The 17,408-nt window shown below is 42.4% G+C and overlaps 1 protein-coding gene across 2 annotated transcripts in view; it reads left to right on the top strand.

Annotated features, from left to right (window-relative positions):
• Window positions 1-9,677: 9,677 nt before the first annotated feature.
• GRID2 (glutamate ionotropic receptor delta type subunit 2) overlaps window positions 9,678-17,408 on the top strand; it is a 736,139-nt gene continuing 728,408 nt past the window's right edge. For both annotated transcript variants that reach the window (XM_072861988.1, XM_072861989.1), the window contains exon 1: window positions 9,678-9,765. In XM_072861988.1, the coding sequence (XP_072718089.1) occupies window positions 9,678-9,765 (88 nt within the window). The remainder of the gene's footprint in view (window positions 9,766-17,408) is intronic.

Genomic DNA, 17,408 nt, shown 5'->3' on the forward strand with positions numbered 1-17,408 from the left:
TTGTTAGTAATTCTAAGCAAATGAAGTAGGCATCAATGAAAAGTAGGTCATAATAGGAAGATAATTTTACTTTTGTTTTTCCTTTTTTCCATCCATTGTAGGGTTTTATTAGGATTGTATGTTTTCAAGAGGCACTTCGAAATGAAGTCTTTCTGGCTGGCTTTCATTTAAATAGTAGCACTTCAGAATTATGTGGCCTTTCCAGTCCTGTTGGGATGGTTATACAGGGTAAATATTATGTGAAAAGTATTTGCAGAAGCCAGGTCCAACCGAGAAAAATAGGTTATTTTAATTTTAGGTACTGTACAGACAAAACTGAATTATCTTAAAAATCACCACAAATAATTTATCATGTTAGTTAGGTACTTTCTTCATTGCCATGTCATCAGATCTAATGGTTCTTTCTTAATTTATGACAGAAATACTGTAGAATAAGGTAAATGTCAACTATAATGATGCTGTTTGTTATGATGAAAACACAGAGAGAAGGAAATTATGTTTAATGCATCAAAGCAAGAAATTTCAAATAGGTTATTTCAGCTACCTTGATCTAGTATTTCTTTTGGGGAGAAAGGAATGAAGGAAAGATGAGGAATTCTTACTGAAAATAACAGTGTGAAAACATGCGTCAAAGAATGGTTAAAGACTCTTAGATATAGAAACATATTTCTCTCATAGATGAAGGACATAAGAACTCTTTCAGAGACTGTGCTAGACATACTAATATCCAACTATGTAATGACCAATTACTGCTTTCTGGCATGGAGAATTATTTGACTCTTCACATAAAGACTAGTGATTTACACAGTTCTCAAATTTAGTAGTCATCTTTCTCTACCTGGGTCTTCATTTGGTTCAGTTAACGTTTGTTGGAAAAACGTAGCACCAATAATTGCATTGGACAGCAAATCTTAGGCAAGACATGAGATTTATTTTGTACATTTTGTACTGAGAATTTTTTTAAAAGCCAACACACAGAAAGTAGCACACACCATACTTCAAATCTTGTGTTACAACAACTTATCAAATGTTTCTGGGATCCCGATACTAGAAACACGTGCAAGTTCACAGGTAAAAGTAATTTTTCTCATGTTGCTGCCTCTGCTCAAAAGAGACCAGATGGTGTTCAAATGCACCCAGGAAAGAGAGTGGATAGTTTTGGTGGGGAGTTTCCTGTACTGCAACTTGGGAAATCCAAATTCTGCTTCGGATTTTGACACACGACCTTGGGAATACGCTTGACTTATTTCCCTTCCTGACTCTTGTTTTTTCTGTGTAATCAGTGTACTGTGTTTGTGGTGATGACTATTTTGCTATGCATTTTGTGCTGTATCTGCCACAATGAAATCTTAGTCTTGCTAGAAGTCCCAATATAACACTAATGATTACTACTAATAAAGATGCAATAGAAAAATACGTACAGCTTTGCAGGTGCCATCTTAGCTACAGTGTTAAATAACTAGCAATGCCTGCACTATTTGTCTTTCACAAATAATTGAGTCATATTTTTGTTAAACCATCAAATTTAACAGGCTTCCTGCTAACTTTTTCAAATAGGTAAAAGAATCTAATATGCTGGGTTTTCCCCTGCTTGAACCATGGGCTCACAGAGCAACAATAATTCTGTTTTCCAATACTAAGCTTTTCCGACGATCTCTTCCACCACCTGCAGTAGTAAAGACTGAGCTGATTCTGGTCTTGCATGATATGAAGCAAACAGACAGCATGTGGCATTTCTGGTTCAGTGATGACTTCTGACTGGCCTTTCTTTTACTGTCACAGTCGAAACTCTCTCCTCTCTTCTCAGCAGCAGTGAAGATGTAGAATGAGATCAGTTAAAATGATTTGCTCTTGGTTGACTCTTTCACTCCATGTACTATCCAGCATAGTCCAAGTCCTTCAGCTGTATGACACTAAAAGGCTACATGAAGAGCTACTCGGATCTGAACTGTGACTTCACCATGCTCTGCCACCGCTCTGCTGTCTGTCTTTCATCAAAGCTTTTCTACAGATTCCTCTCCCCTATAATGCATCACGTTCTCAAAGCTGGTTTTCCAGCCTTCCTGACGACTTCTCCTCTGTGCACACCTTCCCCAGTGACTGGTGTATTTAGCTTGGTGGCTTCTCCACAGAACATAAGCAGCCCTTGTTCTAGTTATAGCCTGAACCTGTGGCTACAATGAGCCAAAAGTCATTAAAGGTTATCAGGAGAGGAGCTAGGAGTGAGATGGGGACAGACATCAGACAGAAAACACATGTCTTTTACCAATTGCTAAGAGTGCTGTCTCTCCATTTGTCATTCGTACCCTACTCAAGCTCTTAGACCTGACTGACCACTTGCTGAAGTGACTCCTCTCCTGCTGCCAATAGAAGATCCATAGGTAGAAACTGTAGCTGTGGCTGCAGGTGTTAGCATACCCCCCGCTTCTCTTGCTTCTCCTACTGGCTTTCTCCACCATTTGTGACTTGCTTTTCACCCGGCATAATTGTGAGGAGGCTTTGGCAGAAAGTGCCTTGCATCTCTTTCACCCTTCTACAGCTCTTGAAGGGAAAGGAAAGAAGGGGGAAAGGGAAGATAGCAGCAAGAGCCACGATTGTGAAATGTGGTGAATAATAATAATATTAGAAAAACACAAAGTGCCAGCAAGAGAGAAGAGTGAAACTGTATATATACAGTGTTGAGGTATGGTAAGGCATCTTCAGGAGGAACTAGGAAAGTCCTGGAGGAGAAAACGACTCTGCAAAGTGGTGAATAAGAGGGAGTTTGAGAGCCATTCTCAGAGATGAAGGAGGACAACTAGCTGGGTGCTTACAGACACAGAAGGATTTGGCATTAGAGGAATTTGGCTTGATACTTAGTACTCACTGGGCAGATGAAGCAAGAGAAGGGCGAATTTATTCTCTCTGGTTTCCTTTTAACGTGGGTAAGATTGAAAAGATGTTACATATACAGATATCTCAGAGCACGGTGTTCTCTCCTGTGCCAATGAAATGAATGACTTGATACCATTTTTTTGTCTGTTTTGTTTTCTCAAGTTTTTTTCTGTTCAGATCATGTCCAAGAAGTCTTACTGCAATTAGGCACTGTGTCCTCCCTCCACTAACATAACAGCTTCTAAGCGAGGCACATAACAGGATGGCTCAGGCAACACAGGAGATCTATAACATGAGTTTAAAGGGAGGCAAAATAAATCTATCTCAGCAGCAGTCCCTGCTAATTCACTCTTATAACACCGGTTGCTCTAAGGGTTGAGTTTACTTCATAACCACTTTGAGTTTTGTGTAGTGAAGCTAAAGGATAAGACACAAGCTCTCAACTAAACTCAGTAAAAATGTAGTTTTAAAAAAGCAAAAATCTTTGAAATCCTTGCTATGTACTGCGCACATTTTTTTTTTTTATTTCTTCTGCCCAGCAGAATACTGGTATTTGTTCCTTTGTGATAAGATATTCAAGGCCACAACATGCACTGTCTGTTGAAATGCAGTAAATATTTAATGTTCCATTTATTTGTATAATGATCAAATGAAATTACTTTCTATCTACTTATCTATCTCCATGTGCACATACACACACACACTCTTGCAGATATACACACATTCACATGTTTAAGTTATGGAGAAACAGAATGAAGGAAATTGGAAAAAGGATATAATACTTTGCATTTGAAAAAATGAACTAATTTAGTCCTCAAACTATTCCATTAAGTAAAGGCAAGATTATGCCCATTATTCAGAAGTGGTGACAGAGGCCCAAGAGTGCATGTTTCACACAAAGTGTGACAGGACAGATGGAGTCAATGTCTGGGCCACTACTTAGAATTCAAATGGTCCTATTAACCTGGACCTCTTTCATAGTACAGAGAACAACCTTAAAGTTGGCAGTAGGCTAAAGCTTTCATTTAAAGGTTATGTGGCAGTCACTGAAGCAAGTCTATTTCCTAATGGACAGATGTCCTTAACTAAAGCCCTCCCAGATGACTTCTTGTTTGAAGCTATGCCAGGTGAAGCAAAGACTGAGTAGACATGTCAACTGAAGTAACCTCTCAGAGCTAGCAGCTTTCTCTGAGAGTCTGGGTGCCAGGTCAGTGGCAGAGGAACATTTGCTTGTGGCACGTGGTCTCTTGACAGGTCTGTCAGGCAGTTGCTTTATATCAGCACTTTAAGAATGCATTTATTTTTTAAAAATATAGCAATGCAAGGAGAGGGATGTTTGTCAGCTTGTGTTTTTAAAAGTGGGGAAACTCAGTGTTATTTAGATTGAAATAGCATTGTCAAATGGAATATGTTGTCCTACCTAAATTAGGGGGTGGAGGCCTGTGGTTGGTTGTGTTACTATCATGAAATATTTATCTGGCCAGCCTTAAGTACACCAAGTTTTAGGCAGATCTTCTCACAGCCTACATCGTAATAATAATAAGTAACAAGAATTAAATTAATATTAATGACAACTTTTTTTACCTCGTCACATATAAATTAGGAAATGATCTGGGAACGGCATCCTTACAGGGAGATCCTGCGCCCACTGAAATGGCTCTCTGCAGGGAGCTGCCTATGCTGATCCGGTTGCCTAATCTTCTTGTTATCTTTTGAGAGCTGTAGTATTGAGGATGTTACAGGGTCCTGCATTTCATTTATAATGTTACTATTTGGTGACAAATCAGAACTTCCAAATATCATCTGAAGAGAGAAAAAAAGCACGTACTTCCATATAGCCATCAAAGAAATATGGAGATTCACAGAATTACTGCTAATTGTCCCGTCAGGAGCATTCAGTTAAAAAATGACCCACAAAGACTCAGAGAAGAAGAAGAAGCTGCAGTGAAAATGCAAACAAATGATATTAAAAGTCCAGAAATAGAAACCAATCTTAGCAATAGTAGGTGGGCCTTCCTGGCCTTTCTCCCATGTTCAGATGGCATCAATACCAATTTGGGTATGACTGTTACATATTTGTGATTGATGGTTCTTCTCCTATAACAGATGATCAGTTCTTTTTAATCCCACCCCTTAATGCAATAATATTGAACTGTCTTGTGAAAGAGAGGGGAGTAAATTAGAACCAAGTAAAAGAAATGTTATTTTTCACGGCCAGTTGGCACTGCTGGAATTCACTGTTACAGAAGGTCATCAATTTTAATGCTGCCGGGTTTTTTTTTTTTTCCTTTTTTATTTATTTTATTTTTAGGATAACTCTGTGACTGTTAACAAAATTTATAACTATTCAAGCTAAGATGAAAAGGGTAATTGAATATCAAACTTCAACATAGGAGGTGATGGCTTAGTAGGGTCAGGAAGGACCCTACTCCCTTTTCTACTGTGCACAGCACAGAACAGCGGGGTGGGTGCATACTGGGTCTTGGTTTTTTTGGGTTTTTGTTGTTGTTATCGTGTGTCCGTCCCCGTCCCATCCCCCCCAAAGTAATAATTTATGGGCCTTCATGAAAAAGATGTTGGAGCAAATGGACCGGTGGACTAACCTAGGGTGTAATCTGATTTCGTATCATCTAAACTTTTTGTAAGTTTAAGCAATACACTTGAATATAAAATATTGAATTCTCATGTGCAAAAGGCATGTTTAATGCTCATGTGTGGGAATGGTAAATACTTGCTATGTAATTTAGGACTGTCATTGTAAGGCTTAGCTATTCTGTTTACCTCTCAACACTGAAGGTTGTAGGTGAGACTGTTTTATTGCTATGTTAATTTCTTCAAATACCTGAAGTATCTCCTGGGACTTTAGAATTAAACAAATCAAAAGTTGACCTCTGCATGGCCAGATCTGTTTGTATGGCCAACCAGATGGGAAAAGGGGCATAGCGTTGTCAATATTAAGGCTTTAGATGAGTGAAAGGCATGTGAGACTTCTGTATTTAGCTATCTTTCCTCTGTAGATAGAAGCTCAGGTCCCAAGCTGATTTGGTTAAGGTAGCAGAGTGCTATGTGTGGGTGTGAGGGAATAAATGTTAGATGGACACCTTTTTTTCCCCCTGCTGCATCTGTTTTACAAGAACGTCCTTTCTTTGCTGTTCCTCTAGGGGTTGCATTAATGTGCAACACTGTAATAGCTGATCAGTAGAAACATAAGGTACATCAACCATTAACCACATTTTAGTTAGACTACTACAAAGACGACAACTATTCCCTGTTGTTAGGAGCATTGGTTGGTTGCTGGTGGTGCTTCTCCCGTGGATGCTAATGGTGGAGCTGAAGTGATGTTGATGTAACTGAGGGCATTTTGGGAGGGAAACTGTAGTGAAGGAAGAGCACTGTGGCCGAAACCTGTGGGACTTAAGCTTCCAAAGTGCCTGAGGCAGCAATCACTGAAGTCCTGAGAATGGTACTTATGGTTTATTAGAGGCCTGCATTTGCCCAGATCTCATTATTAGTCTCTTTTTCTTTTTTTTTTAAGGATAATATTTTCACAGTATCAGTAACTCCTGTTCTGGAATTCTTTTAATTCTTTTTTTCCCTAACTTTAACTTTCTGCAAATGCTTATCATATATTGAATAGAAGAGACCGTTATCCTTTTTCAACATTTTTCTCTGACACCTTGAACTAACCACATAACATAAGATTTTTTCAGTCTATTTAAATAGATGACACCAGTTTTTGTTTTTAATGAATAAGGATTGAAGAGAATGAAAGTGAGGAAGTGCAAATGATTTTATCTCTGTGTCAGATGCATGCTAAGTCAATAATGTGTTCATTATTTAAAGTAAGTTTATTTGAATTTACTTTTTAAATTTACTTCCATCTCTTTCCTCTCAAATTTTCAGGTAGTGTTCTTTACCACTGGAATTATTATTCAGAGCTATACTCCAAAAGCATTTTTTATTAGTTAGAGGGTATTTATGAGCTACAAACTCCTGGCTGTGCCTCCTGTCCTGTTAAGTATGTCTACAGACTTAAGCGAAAATTTCCATTTAGTGTGGCCAGTTCTGGGTACTGGATTGCTTTAAAGAGTCAGTAAGGATAGCTGGTTTCTAGATAAGGCCTCAAAATTCTTAGTGTTATCTAAATTGAGGATTAAAAAGTTATGATTTTCCAAAGGTTTCCATTACACTTCCTATTTTGCCTACTGTGCATTGTACATTATTAAAGAGTACTGCTCTGACATGCCCCCCAAAGAAGCGAATTAATATTTCTTGTGAACTCTGTTCTTTTGTGGAGAAGTAATAATGACTCAAGCAGCTCCAAAGTTTCTCAGATGAATCAGAATTTATTACTTGTAAAATTAATGTCCGTTACACTCACTGATATTGTGCATAAACTGTCATTTATAGAAAAAAAAAAAAGCTTTTTTTTACTGTTTGCTGTTATCGATAACAGATCTGTGACTTGCACAGAGGATATGGACAAATACAGCACCTGACTGACATAATTTGTGAGGCTTTTGCTTCACACTGCTCATCATTTTTTGTTCTCTTTATGTACCTTTTCTTTTGTCACTTAAAGTCAATTTTACTTGTGATTTGTTACAGCTCTTAGAAGAGGGAAAGCCCATTCTAGCCAGTGAAAAGATAAGCCCTGCCTTGTGCTTTGGATCTGGCTTGAAGCCTTTTGAGCGTTACCATTTTTAGGGAAGTACTCACCTGCCAATGTGGAAATTGCTGATGGTGTTTGGTTTTGTTTTGGTTTGTTTTTTTTTTAATAGATTCAATTATCTTGCTCCTTAACATTGATTTAGTTTGTCTTTTCTTAAAAATCTTATTTCTTCCTCTTGAACTAAGTCCTTAAATTTTGTAGGTATACAAGTGTTTTTGCTGTCTAGTCCCATGGCTGAAAGACATATGCAAGTCAGATATGATGAACTTAATCTAAGTGCTATAACTAAGGAGATGCCTTCAAAAAAGGTTCTTTCTGAAGAAAAGGGGTTGATCAACCCCCATTTAGACTTCTAAAAGGGCTACCAGGTCTTATCAATGGCTTATGTGAGTTTAGGATATAACCACTACGTTGGAGCCATTCTTTGACTTCTGCATCCTGTCTCTAGCGTGGCTAGAAAAATCGAAGTCAGAAGAAAGTGTAATAAGACATAAAGTGAGGATTTAGACTAGTTTATAGGAACATACTTAACCTCTCTGTGCAATTCTCCGTCAGCATAATAGGGATAATGTATTTAACTACAGCACGAGAAGTCTGTGGATTAATTGGTTAATGAATTCATAGTACCCTGAACATGAAAAGTATGCTCTAAACGTTTTCCCATAGAAATTTCTCCACTACCTAAAGAGAGAGGAAGAAAAAAGCCAATTCATTGCTTTAAAGAATTGTGAGAATTCCATCAAGAACACAGATAATTAAAGTCATATTAATAGATTTTTAGGTCTTCATTTTCCCCTTGAGGCCAGGTGTCCCTGATTTTTTTCTTCTTTTTTTTTTTTCCTTTTCCCCTTCAAGCAATGTCCCTGACTCAGTTGTCAAAGACCGAGAAGCAAAAGTGCCCATCTAGCTTTGAACTTGATACCTGCGGTGGAGTTACAAGGTTAAATAAATGGGGTGTGTGGGTTTTTTTTTTTTAAGCTGAGCATAACACTTCAAAAAAATCCCCCCCTTCCCGCCTTTCCCTCCCCCTAATGTATTTTTAGGCTGTATGCAGTCCTGCCTATGTCTCTTCCTTAGTCCCAGCTGAAGATTTCAAGGGAGATGAGAGCTCTATTTTGTTTCTCCCTTGTATTGCAGATAGGGGGAGGAGGTGGTTATTAGAGAGAAGCGCTCTCACTCGCTCTCTCTGTTTCTCCCTCTCTGGCTGATAGCACTTATCTCTCGCTCTCTCTCTCCTTCTCCTAGGTGATCCATTTCTAGGCAACGTGCTGGCTGGTGCTGGAGCTGCCAGCTCTCTCTGCATCCCACCAGCAAAGCAAGCTTCAAAAGCAACCTGCAGACCATCATCTGCTTTCCTCTGCCTTGCTCCGGGCACTCCTCCTCTCGCTCCTGCCCTGTCCAACCACTACCTTGCGCGACAGAGACAGCACGCTGGGCTTGATTTGCAGATTTCTTTTTTATTTTTTTTTTCCTCCAGTTGTGGGAAGCAATTTTTTTAAGCGAAGGGTGGGGGGAAATCTCTGCATTACTATCTGCATTACCTTGAAGTTCACTTTGTTTTTTGGCCTCCGGGGGGGCTTTTCCTGCAGGAATCTGGCTGCTGGAAGCGCGATCGCCTGCTCTCCCGGTTGCCCGCTCCTCCTCCCTCGCTGAAGGCGAGCTATTTGCTGCGGGCTCCTGGGGCTGCTCTGGCCAAGAGGGTTTGTGCGTGTGCTTGTGTGTGTGCGTGTGTGTGTGCGAGCGTGTGCGTGGTGTGGGTTGGAAGTTGCTGTGCAGCAGCCGGGACCGAGCGGATCCCTGGACCCGGCGGAAGGATGGGGATCGTCTGACCAGCAGAGGCGTCTGCTGCCCGCGGCGGCGCCCGGGCTGGATGGATTTGCTGCCGGCGCTCCCAGCAACTCTGGTGCTGCCCAGGAGCCCCCCGAAGTGACGCGGGGTCTGGCCGAGGGGAGAGGCGCTCGGAGCCCCGGGCTCGCTCCCTGCCCAGCCGCGGCTGTGCGCCAGCCACCGGGATTTACACGCTCCGCCGGCGGCACCTCAAACTCTTGGGTTTCCTGCGCCGCGCTGTCCTCCGCGGTGGCACCGTTTGGCGAAGAGAGCTGGTGTTACAAAGCCTGGACCTCCGGAGGAGATGGAAGTTTTCTCCCTCATCCTGGTCGTGTCCGTCTGTTGGACTCGAACCTGGAAAGCGGCGATTGCAGATTCAATCATTCATATCGGTAAGGGGGTGCTGTGTCTGCTGGTGCTGCTGGACACTTTTCCAGCTCTCCTTTGCAACCTTCCCTCTCTTGGCAGGCTTCCTCCCCCCGCAGCCCCCGCTCTCTTTTAGCCCTTGCGCGCTCGCTTTTTTTTGTTTGTTCCCGTCTTACAATTGCTTTCCACCACGATCTTAGGCGTCCTCTTTTCCCCCTACCGCTCTGTGTAGAGGTTTCTTGTCGGCGGGGTATGTGCGTGCTTTAGACCTTGAGGTTTTGCGCGGCTGATGATCTGGGGGGGCCAGGGCTCGGGCGCTTCCCCAGTCCCTCCCCGCAGCCCCTCAGCTCCAGCTGCCCTTCCTCCTGCCCCGGCTCGCCCTCGGGCGGGGGGACCCTAAGCCTCCCCCCATTTCCCACACCACCGTGACAGCCACGCAAAGCCTCCCCCCTTCCTTCCTTCACCCCCCCATCCCGCCTTCCTCTCCCGCGGCGGAACAGGTGGTTTGGCAACGTGAGCGCTTCCCATCCCGCGGGCGGGCGGCCGCAGGGGCGGGGGGGCTCCGGCTGCCCCGCGCTCCCCTGCCCGGGCCGCCACCCCGCCGGCCGGCCGCCTCCCGGGGCCGCGGCGCCCGGGAAGGGTAGCGGCCTCCCCCGCCGGCGGCGGGTGCAGGGGGGGCCGCTGGCAGCGGCGGCGGGCCCCCCCTCCCGGCCGCGGCGGGCGGCGGCGGTGGGGCAGCTCGGGTGATAGCCATGCACGGCGCTGCCCGCACTCCCAGCCAGGGAGAGGGCGCCGGGCTTCCCTCCTGCCGCCCGTCCCCTCTCTCTCCCCGTTATCCGGAGCCATCCCCGGCCCGGCAGCCCTCCCTCTCGGCGGGCGCATCCCTGGGAAGCGCCGAGCGCCGCTGCCGAGCGGCGTTTCGTTGCCGCGACTGGGGAGAGGGGGTCGCCCCCCTGCGCCGGCCGCGGATGCGCGGGGAGAGGGAGAGGAGGAGAGGAAGGAGAGGAGAGCAGAGGAGAGGAGGGCGCTTCCCCCGCGGCCGCTCGCCCATCTGCAGGCACCGCACGCAGGCGGAGCGGGAGCCTGGAAACGCGGGGGCGGGCGGGCGGCCGGCGCCGCGCTGCCCCGGGGAAGGTGCATTTGGGGGCAGGGGCCCGCCGGGCTTTTGGGGAGGTCCCCGGGGCGGTGCCGGCCGCGGCCGCGGGGCAGCCGCCGCTCTCCCCGGGGTTGGCTTTATAAACATGTCTGCCGGTGCCTGTCGTGGGGATCCGTAGCGGGTTTCTGTGAGAGGGGAAGCGGGAAGAGCGTTTGGAAAGCTCGGCCGTCAAGAGCTTTCCTGCAGGACACCGGTATTTGGGCAGCGATGCGCCAGCCCTTCGGGTCGCCCCCCCACCCCGGAGCCCACGGGCTACCGCTTCCCTTAGGTACCGCAACTTTATAGGGGTCAGTCCTTATAGCTGTGTGCCACTGGAGCATCAAATGTTGTACAGGGGAGGCAGCGCTTTATGCCCTCCTTTTAAAGGGAGAATGACTTCTTTTTAATTCTTCCCAGTTGTAGACTGTTGAAGTGACACTAGGAGATGGTTACGTCTTACGATTTCTTTCTTAGGAGCTTGTAACAAGCCGATCAAATCTTAGGATTTGGGGGGAAATTTTGACTGTGCAGCAGATGAGTTTCTTTGCAATCCCCTGTCTCCCATCCTCCCGGCTAACGGAGCGGAGCGTTGCTGGGCGAGCTGTATGCCTCTGCACCAGCATCAAGGGAGACAATAGCTTTTCTCTCTTCATCTTAATGACAATTTTGTTTGTTTCACTTGTTTATATATGACGAATGTAACACATTTTACCACTGATGTTTTTTGTAATACTGTTAGTGATTAGATGCATCAACACAGTAAATCTTCATTGAAAGCAAAAAAAACCCCCAAAGTAGTTCCTCCTCACACGATTAATCTGTCTTGAGAGACAATTAGTACAGTTGGCAAGGGGATTACCTCTTTTTATAGACTGGTTTATGTTGCCATGAAAATGGCAAACTGATAATTGTTACACAGAGCTTTACATCTGTTAGAATGAATACACTGAAAATAAATTACCTGAAATTAGAACTAATTTAACACTAAATGGGAAGACTGCTAAATATTCCAATTTGTACAGCCTACAGATGAAAATTTGGCCCCTAGTAACACCACCGTATTTTGTGACCTGGATGTTCTGACCCCCTTTTGTTTTCTTCCACTTGTGCTGAGTAAACTTATGTATAAAATATTTAGACATAAATAATAAACCGTATTTATATGAGTTATGAAAAGCAGTAGTAGGGTACTCTATGAACAAATTAACTACAGAAGAATTCATAAAGCCCAAGAAGAAAACAAAATGCTCAGTTCAGGGGAAAAGAAATACTACAGAAGTAGTACTGATGCCTTAGGCAACAAACAAAATAAATGCATTATCTTCTTCTCATTCTACAGTGTTAAGATATTCAAGTGGAAAATATTTTCCCATGTTTGGGAGGGGCAGATGGTCATAAGAAATAACATGTTACCTGTGCATACCCTTTTTCTGATAGCACTTTTTCAGCATAATGCACTGTCTTGCTTGCCTATGTATTTATTGGATGTGTTTCCTGTAAAGGGCTGTTTTCTGTATCGAGATATATTATCAGCCGTCTCTTAGACAATGACAGAAAATGTTACAATTTAGTGAGTAGAGAGTAACGACTTGGTGATGGCAGTGGGAGGGGTACGGTGACTGGTATTTATCTGTGATACGCTTTTTCATATTTCTGTCTTCTGAATGATTATAGCTGCTGCTTTTGATCATTAGAGCAGGTCTGTGTGTATGCAAATGCGCACATTTAAAAATAAACATTTTCCTATATCATATTTTAAATGTTGGTAGGGCTGCTTATAGTCTGTACGTTTCTGCTGCCCTGCTATTATAAATAGGAACTGGCAGTTCAGAAAGACTACATTAAGCACTCTTGTGAAAATGTTGAAATGAATCGACTCCACTGTAATTTTCCTTACCCCTATATAAAAAAGAAAGGGGAAGGGTTACCATGTCAAAACTGTGCAATTCTGTATTATGCTGCTTCTCTCAGCCCATGCATTGATTGAGTAATTTCATCAGCCCCACATTACTTGATTGCTTAGAAGTTTCCTAATGATCTGTATGCTGTAGGAAGAATCTGAAAGTCGTGAGTGGAATGGCAATGATTTTGTGTTTTATGAGGCTATTCAAAAAGTCGCTCTGATTTACGTAGCTCGAAAGCTCCAAAGTCTTTGAGATTAGCCACGCTGCCTGATATTTTCTTCATACATCAGTCGTCCCACACTCCTCACTCCCTAAACAGGAGTTTAGAACAGTGCTTTAATTAAGCAGGGATTAGGTGGCATTCCTTGTCAACTGCACAATTTGTGTATGCTTTGTATCTTCTACAGTTGGTCTCATGCTTTTCTATTTTGTACTTTGTGCTAATTTTTTTTCCCTTGGCATGTACGTAGTAATACATCTGTATGTGCATATGGATTTCCTATTGTGCATATAGAAACATATATGCAAATATGTGTGTATTAGGTGCAGTAAAATCACCTAGGGCAGTGGTCATATAGTACGATACAAAAGTTTTTGCTGAAAGAATACACTAAAGTATTTTTAAAGGCTAATTCATCGCAGCAGTGTGCAGCAATAGTTCAGGCACCCTGATTACTGCAAGTTGGTTGTTTTTATGTTTATCAGTGGCTTTGGTCATATGCAGTCAGTTGTGTGCTGCCCTTAGGTTTTTTTTATTTTCAATGGCAAGTTCAGAAATACATAATATATACTTACATATACGTGCTTTTACGTGTATTTGTACATATACATTAAATACATATTTTTATATATATACTATTTTTTTTTTTCTAAGAGAGAAAATTAGATCTGCTCTTCCCTTACTCCTACTCCTTACTTCCCTTACTCAGCTTTTAGACTTTGCAAACCAGGACTGCTGCATTCCTTGTGTTAGACAAGTTCCCAGCGTTGCTGGGTCCTGAGTTTTGGTTCATACTTCTAAGCTCTTCTGTACCATGGATAATAAAGTCAGGGCAATTCCAACACAGGGTCTGTTGCTTACTTCTTCTGTTGATATGGTGGTGCCCTTAAAATATAAAATTTTTCTGTAAGAGAAGGGAAGTCATCTAGCTTGGTCGTATGCATGTCCATGTTTCGTCTTGTAAACTGTTGTACTACAGTACAGCTTGGCTTGTATTGTGTTGTGCATTGGTAATAGGAATTTAATTTGCTGTGCTATTGGTAAAGCCTCATTAGAAGGTATGTAGTGTACGTCACTAACTGTTCATTAGAATATTCTCACATACATTTTGTAAAGTGCAGGACAAGCAAGCAAAACATATTTATTAAAAACAAATAAATCTCTGCGTGCCTATAATGTCTGCAGATGAGTGTTCAGATCTCTGTTTTCCCTGCTCTAGAATGTGCCAAGGTTACTTGCTTATTTTAAACATACATATGGATGAAGACCTGGAATACAGCGTGCTGTGGCTTAGCAGCCAGTAGGTTTTATTAGTAACTATGTTCTACTTAAATGCACAGCATGCGTGACATACTCTGTGTTTCTATGTGCGCTGTTTCGTAAACTCTATCCGAGGTGCTGAGATTTGTGATAGTATTTCAGTCCATGTAATGTGTTTTAGTGCTAGTTACTCTGCAGCTAAAGAGGGATAATTTCCTATGCTATAGATTACGGCTTGCTATCCTCCAAAGGCTTGCTTGCCATTAGGTGTCACTGCTTTCTGGAGTGTTTCTTAGTGATCACCAGGGCCTAATCCAGAGTCTGTCATAATCCAGGTGAGTCGCTTAGTTGACTTCAGAAGATTTTTAAAGTGAGCCCGTGGATTGCTGACTACAGCAGGCTGCTCCTTTTCATGTTCTTAAATAATTCTTAGTGTTATTTCAAGTTCTTTGTCCTTGATAAAGATGGAGGAAAAAAACCCCAACCATCCATTTTCAAGTGGTGTCCTAACATGCCTGACATAGCCATCACTGCCGCTGCTGTGTGCTTTCAGATGACTACTTATGGATGCACAGAGTCTTTATTCTCACAATGCCATCTTTGAAAAAACACACTGGAGAAAAATCTTTTAAGACTGTGACTACATAAACCTACCAACTAAGGTTCATTTAACTTAATGAACAAAGGCATTAAGTATGGTTCTCTTCCACTCCCTGGCCCTGTAAAGCAAGTGGTATTGGCAGGAGATGACTTTTGTAAGCCATTAGGTTACTCCCTAGATATAGACTTGAACTGACATCATTTTCTTCCATTTGATATATAGCTATCTATAATCTGCCATGACAGTCTGGTTTTTGCTGAAATTTATTGGAGGCTTTTGCCTTTTGAGGTTTGTATTTTTACTCTTTGTCACTACTACTACTCCATTGCTTGATTCCCCCCCCTCCCCCCCCCCAGCATGCTAACAATGGTTTTAAAAATAGTTTATATGAAAGAGTAGTTCTGTTTGGCTATCAGTTTCTAGTTAATTTTCCTAATTACCTGAATTACATATTACAGCATGGTAAAACTCTCTTCATCTACACACTCTCCAACCATAGTTTGTGTTTTATATCTTCAGCGTTTAAAAAACTTATTAGACATAAACAATTACTGTTGCTGTTTGGACTTAAGAGTGACCAATAGGAAAAGGAAAGAGTATTCATAAAGTGATCTATATTTTGAGCAAATATGAGAAAATAATCAAACTCTGAAAACATGTTATGTAAATATATATTACGATACACTATAGCTTGGTATGTGCAAAATGTTGACTTCAGTTGATACACTGGTAATGAGGCAAACTAGGATACTTTTCTGCATCTGTAAACTCAGATGTAACTTTTTTTTTAAATTAGATTTAAATTCCAGAAGGAATAAGTTATTATCTAAGCTGGTGAAACTGAAAGAAAAAATTGATTTCAGAGGCAGGCTGGGCATGTCTGTCAAAACCTGGATGGCTCCACACCTGTGCATCCTAAGGCCTTACAGTCCAGTATATGGCTCTGGTCATGCTGACACCCATCTCTGAGAGCCCCAGATATACTCATTTGTTTGTGCTATCTAGAAGTGCCAAGAGGCAAGTATGACAGTCACAGCCCAACAATAAAGCATAACACGCAGTTTGCTGGCAAACTGTCATAGTGGCTGGGAACTGGGCATGAAAGCTCATGTTTCTCTGGGGCTTTTTGTACCCTAGACTGACTGGCTGTCTAGCAACTAGCTTTCTACTGGGCTTCTTGGATACAGATGCGATTCCTTTCCTTCTGTGATGTTATTTTTATCTTCCTGCACTATCTACTATGTCTGTTAGCAAGTAGGAGTTGATCTGTTGCTTGCAGTAGTTATCAAAATGAGCTACGTTGGCCTCTTTTAGAGTAATGTTGACCATGGCTTCATTGCTCATCTAGGCTAGTAGACTGTGTTGGAGAAGGTGTAATACTGAGCTGGTGCAATGTGATACTTGGCACAGAATATGTGTTAAATGCATGTTAAGTAAGTGTGATGCCGTGCTAGTTAAACCATCCTCAACACCATGTAAGGAAGGCCTGGGCAAAACCTTCTGGGCACAGGTTTTAGCTGGCTCGTGTATTTGAAGCAGCACAGGGAGAAGAGGAAGTGCTGTTGTCTCCCACTATGAAGCAGAATTTAGTTGTGTAGTCTTGATGTAGAAGTAGTAATTTAAACATACAGACTAAGATGGAAGGACTTAGTGGAAGAATGGGTGAGAAAAAGGTGTCTGTCTTGCCCTATCTTTGTGTACTTCAGTCTCTTCCCATGAGCACTGGCAGGGGAGTTTCCTCTGCTATTCTTCATTATAGGAGTCAGGCTTTGTTTTCTGGTTGTTGTTGGCCAAAGGTTGTGTGAGAGATGATGGAGTAAGGGAAAGATTCTCTTGTGTCTGCAACCACTATAATTAATAATGGTTTATGTGACTTGGAGAGTTATAACTGATCTGTGTAACAGGGAGGACACAGACTGAAATGGAAGGTTAGTAGATGAAATGTACTGGCGTTTGGATGACAGTTATGAAACTTGGCAAGGGAACAGGCTTGAAATTGTGCAGTGCTGTAATTTTGTAAGGTTCAAAATTTATATTCTAGTTTCAGTGATAATATACTTAATTCAGAGGAGGTATTTTGTATTCTGTATTGTACTGCAGAGTGCACTTCAGCTGGAGAGTCTTGTTCTTGCTTTGGTCTGGGGTAACCACATCAGCTCAAGGAAGGGCTATTCTGTGAGCTCTGAAGTGTTGCATTAAAAACAAAAAAAAACCCCACATGAAAAGTGACACTTGCCTAATGAGAGAGGAGAATACAGTAAGTACAGTATTCCTCTGTAGCATTGAAGTTGTAGTGGAAGAGGTGGTACAGAGACAAATACTGTAGTTTTAGTCAACTCCAGACTGGTGGATTTGTAAGTGCAGGGTTAGATTTAAAGTAGGTTTCTATTGCACGCATTAGTTCTGGAATGCGGGCGGAGTAGGATGGAAAAAAAGATGAAAGGGAAAAAGTTTCCTGAAAGTTATGCTGGGTTTATCTGACAAGCTGTGCTCAAGAGGAAATTGAAAAAAGAAAATGAGTAAAAATGCAAGGAGCGGAGGGAAATAAG

Source organism: Ciconia boyciana, chromosome 5, assembly GCF_034638445.1.
Source record: "Ciconia boyciana chromosome 5, ASM3463844v1, whole genome shotgun sequence".
NCBI classification, from domain to species: Eukaryota; Metazoa; Chordata; class Aves; order Ciconiiformes; family Ciconiidae; genus Ciconia; species Ciconia boyciana.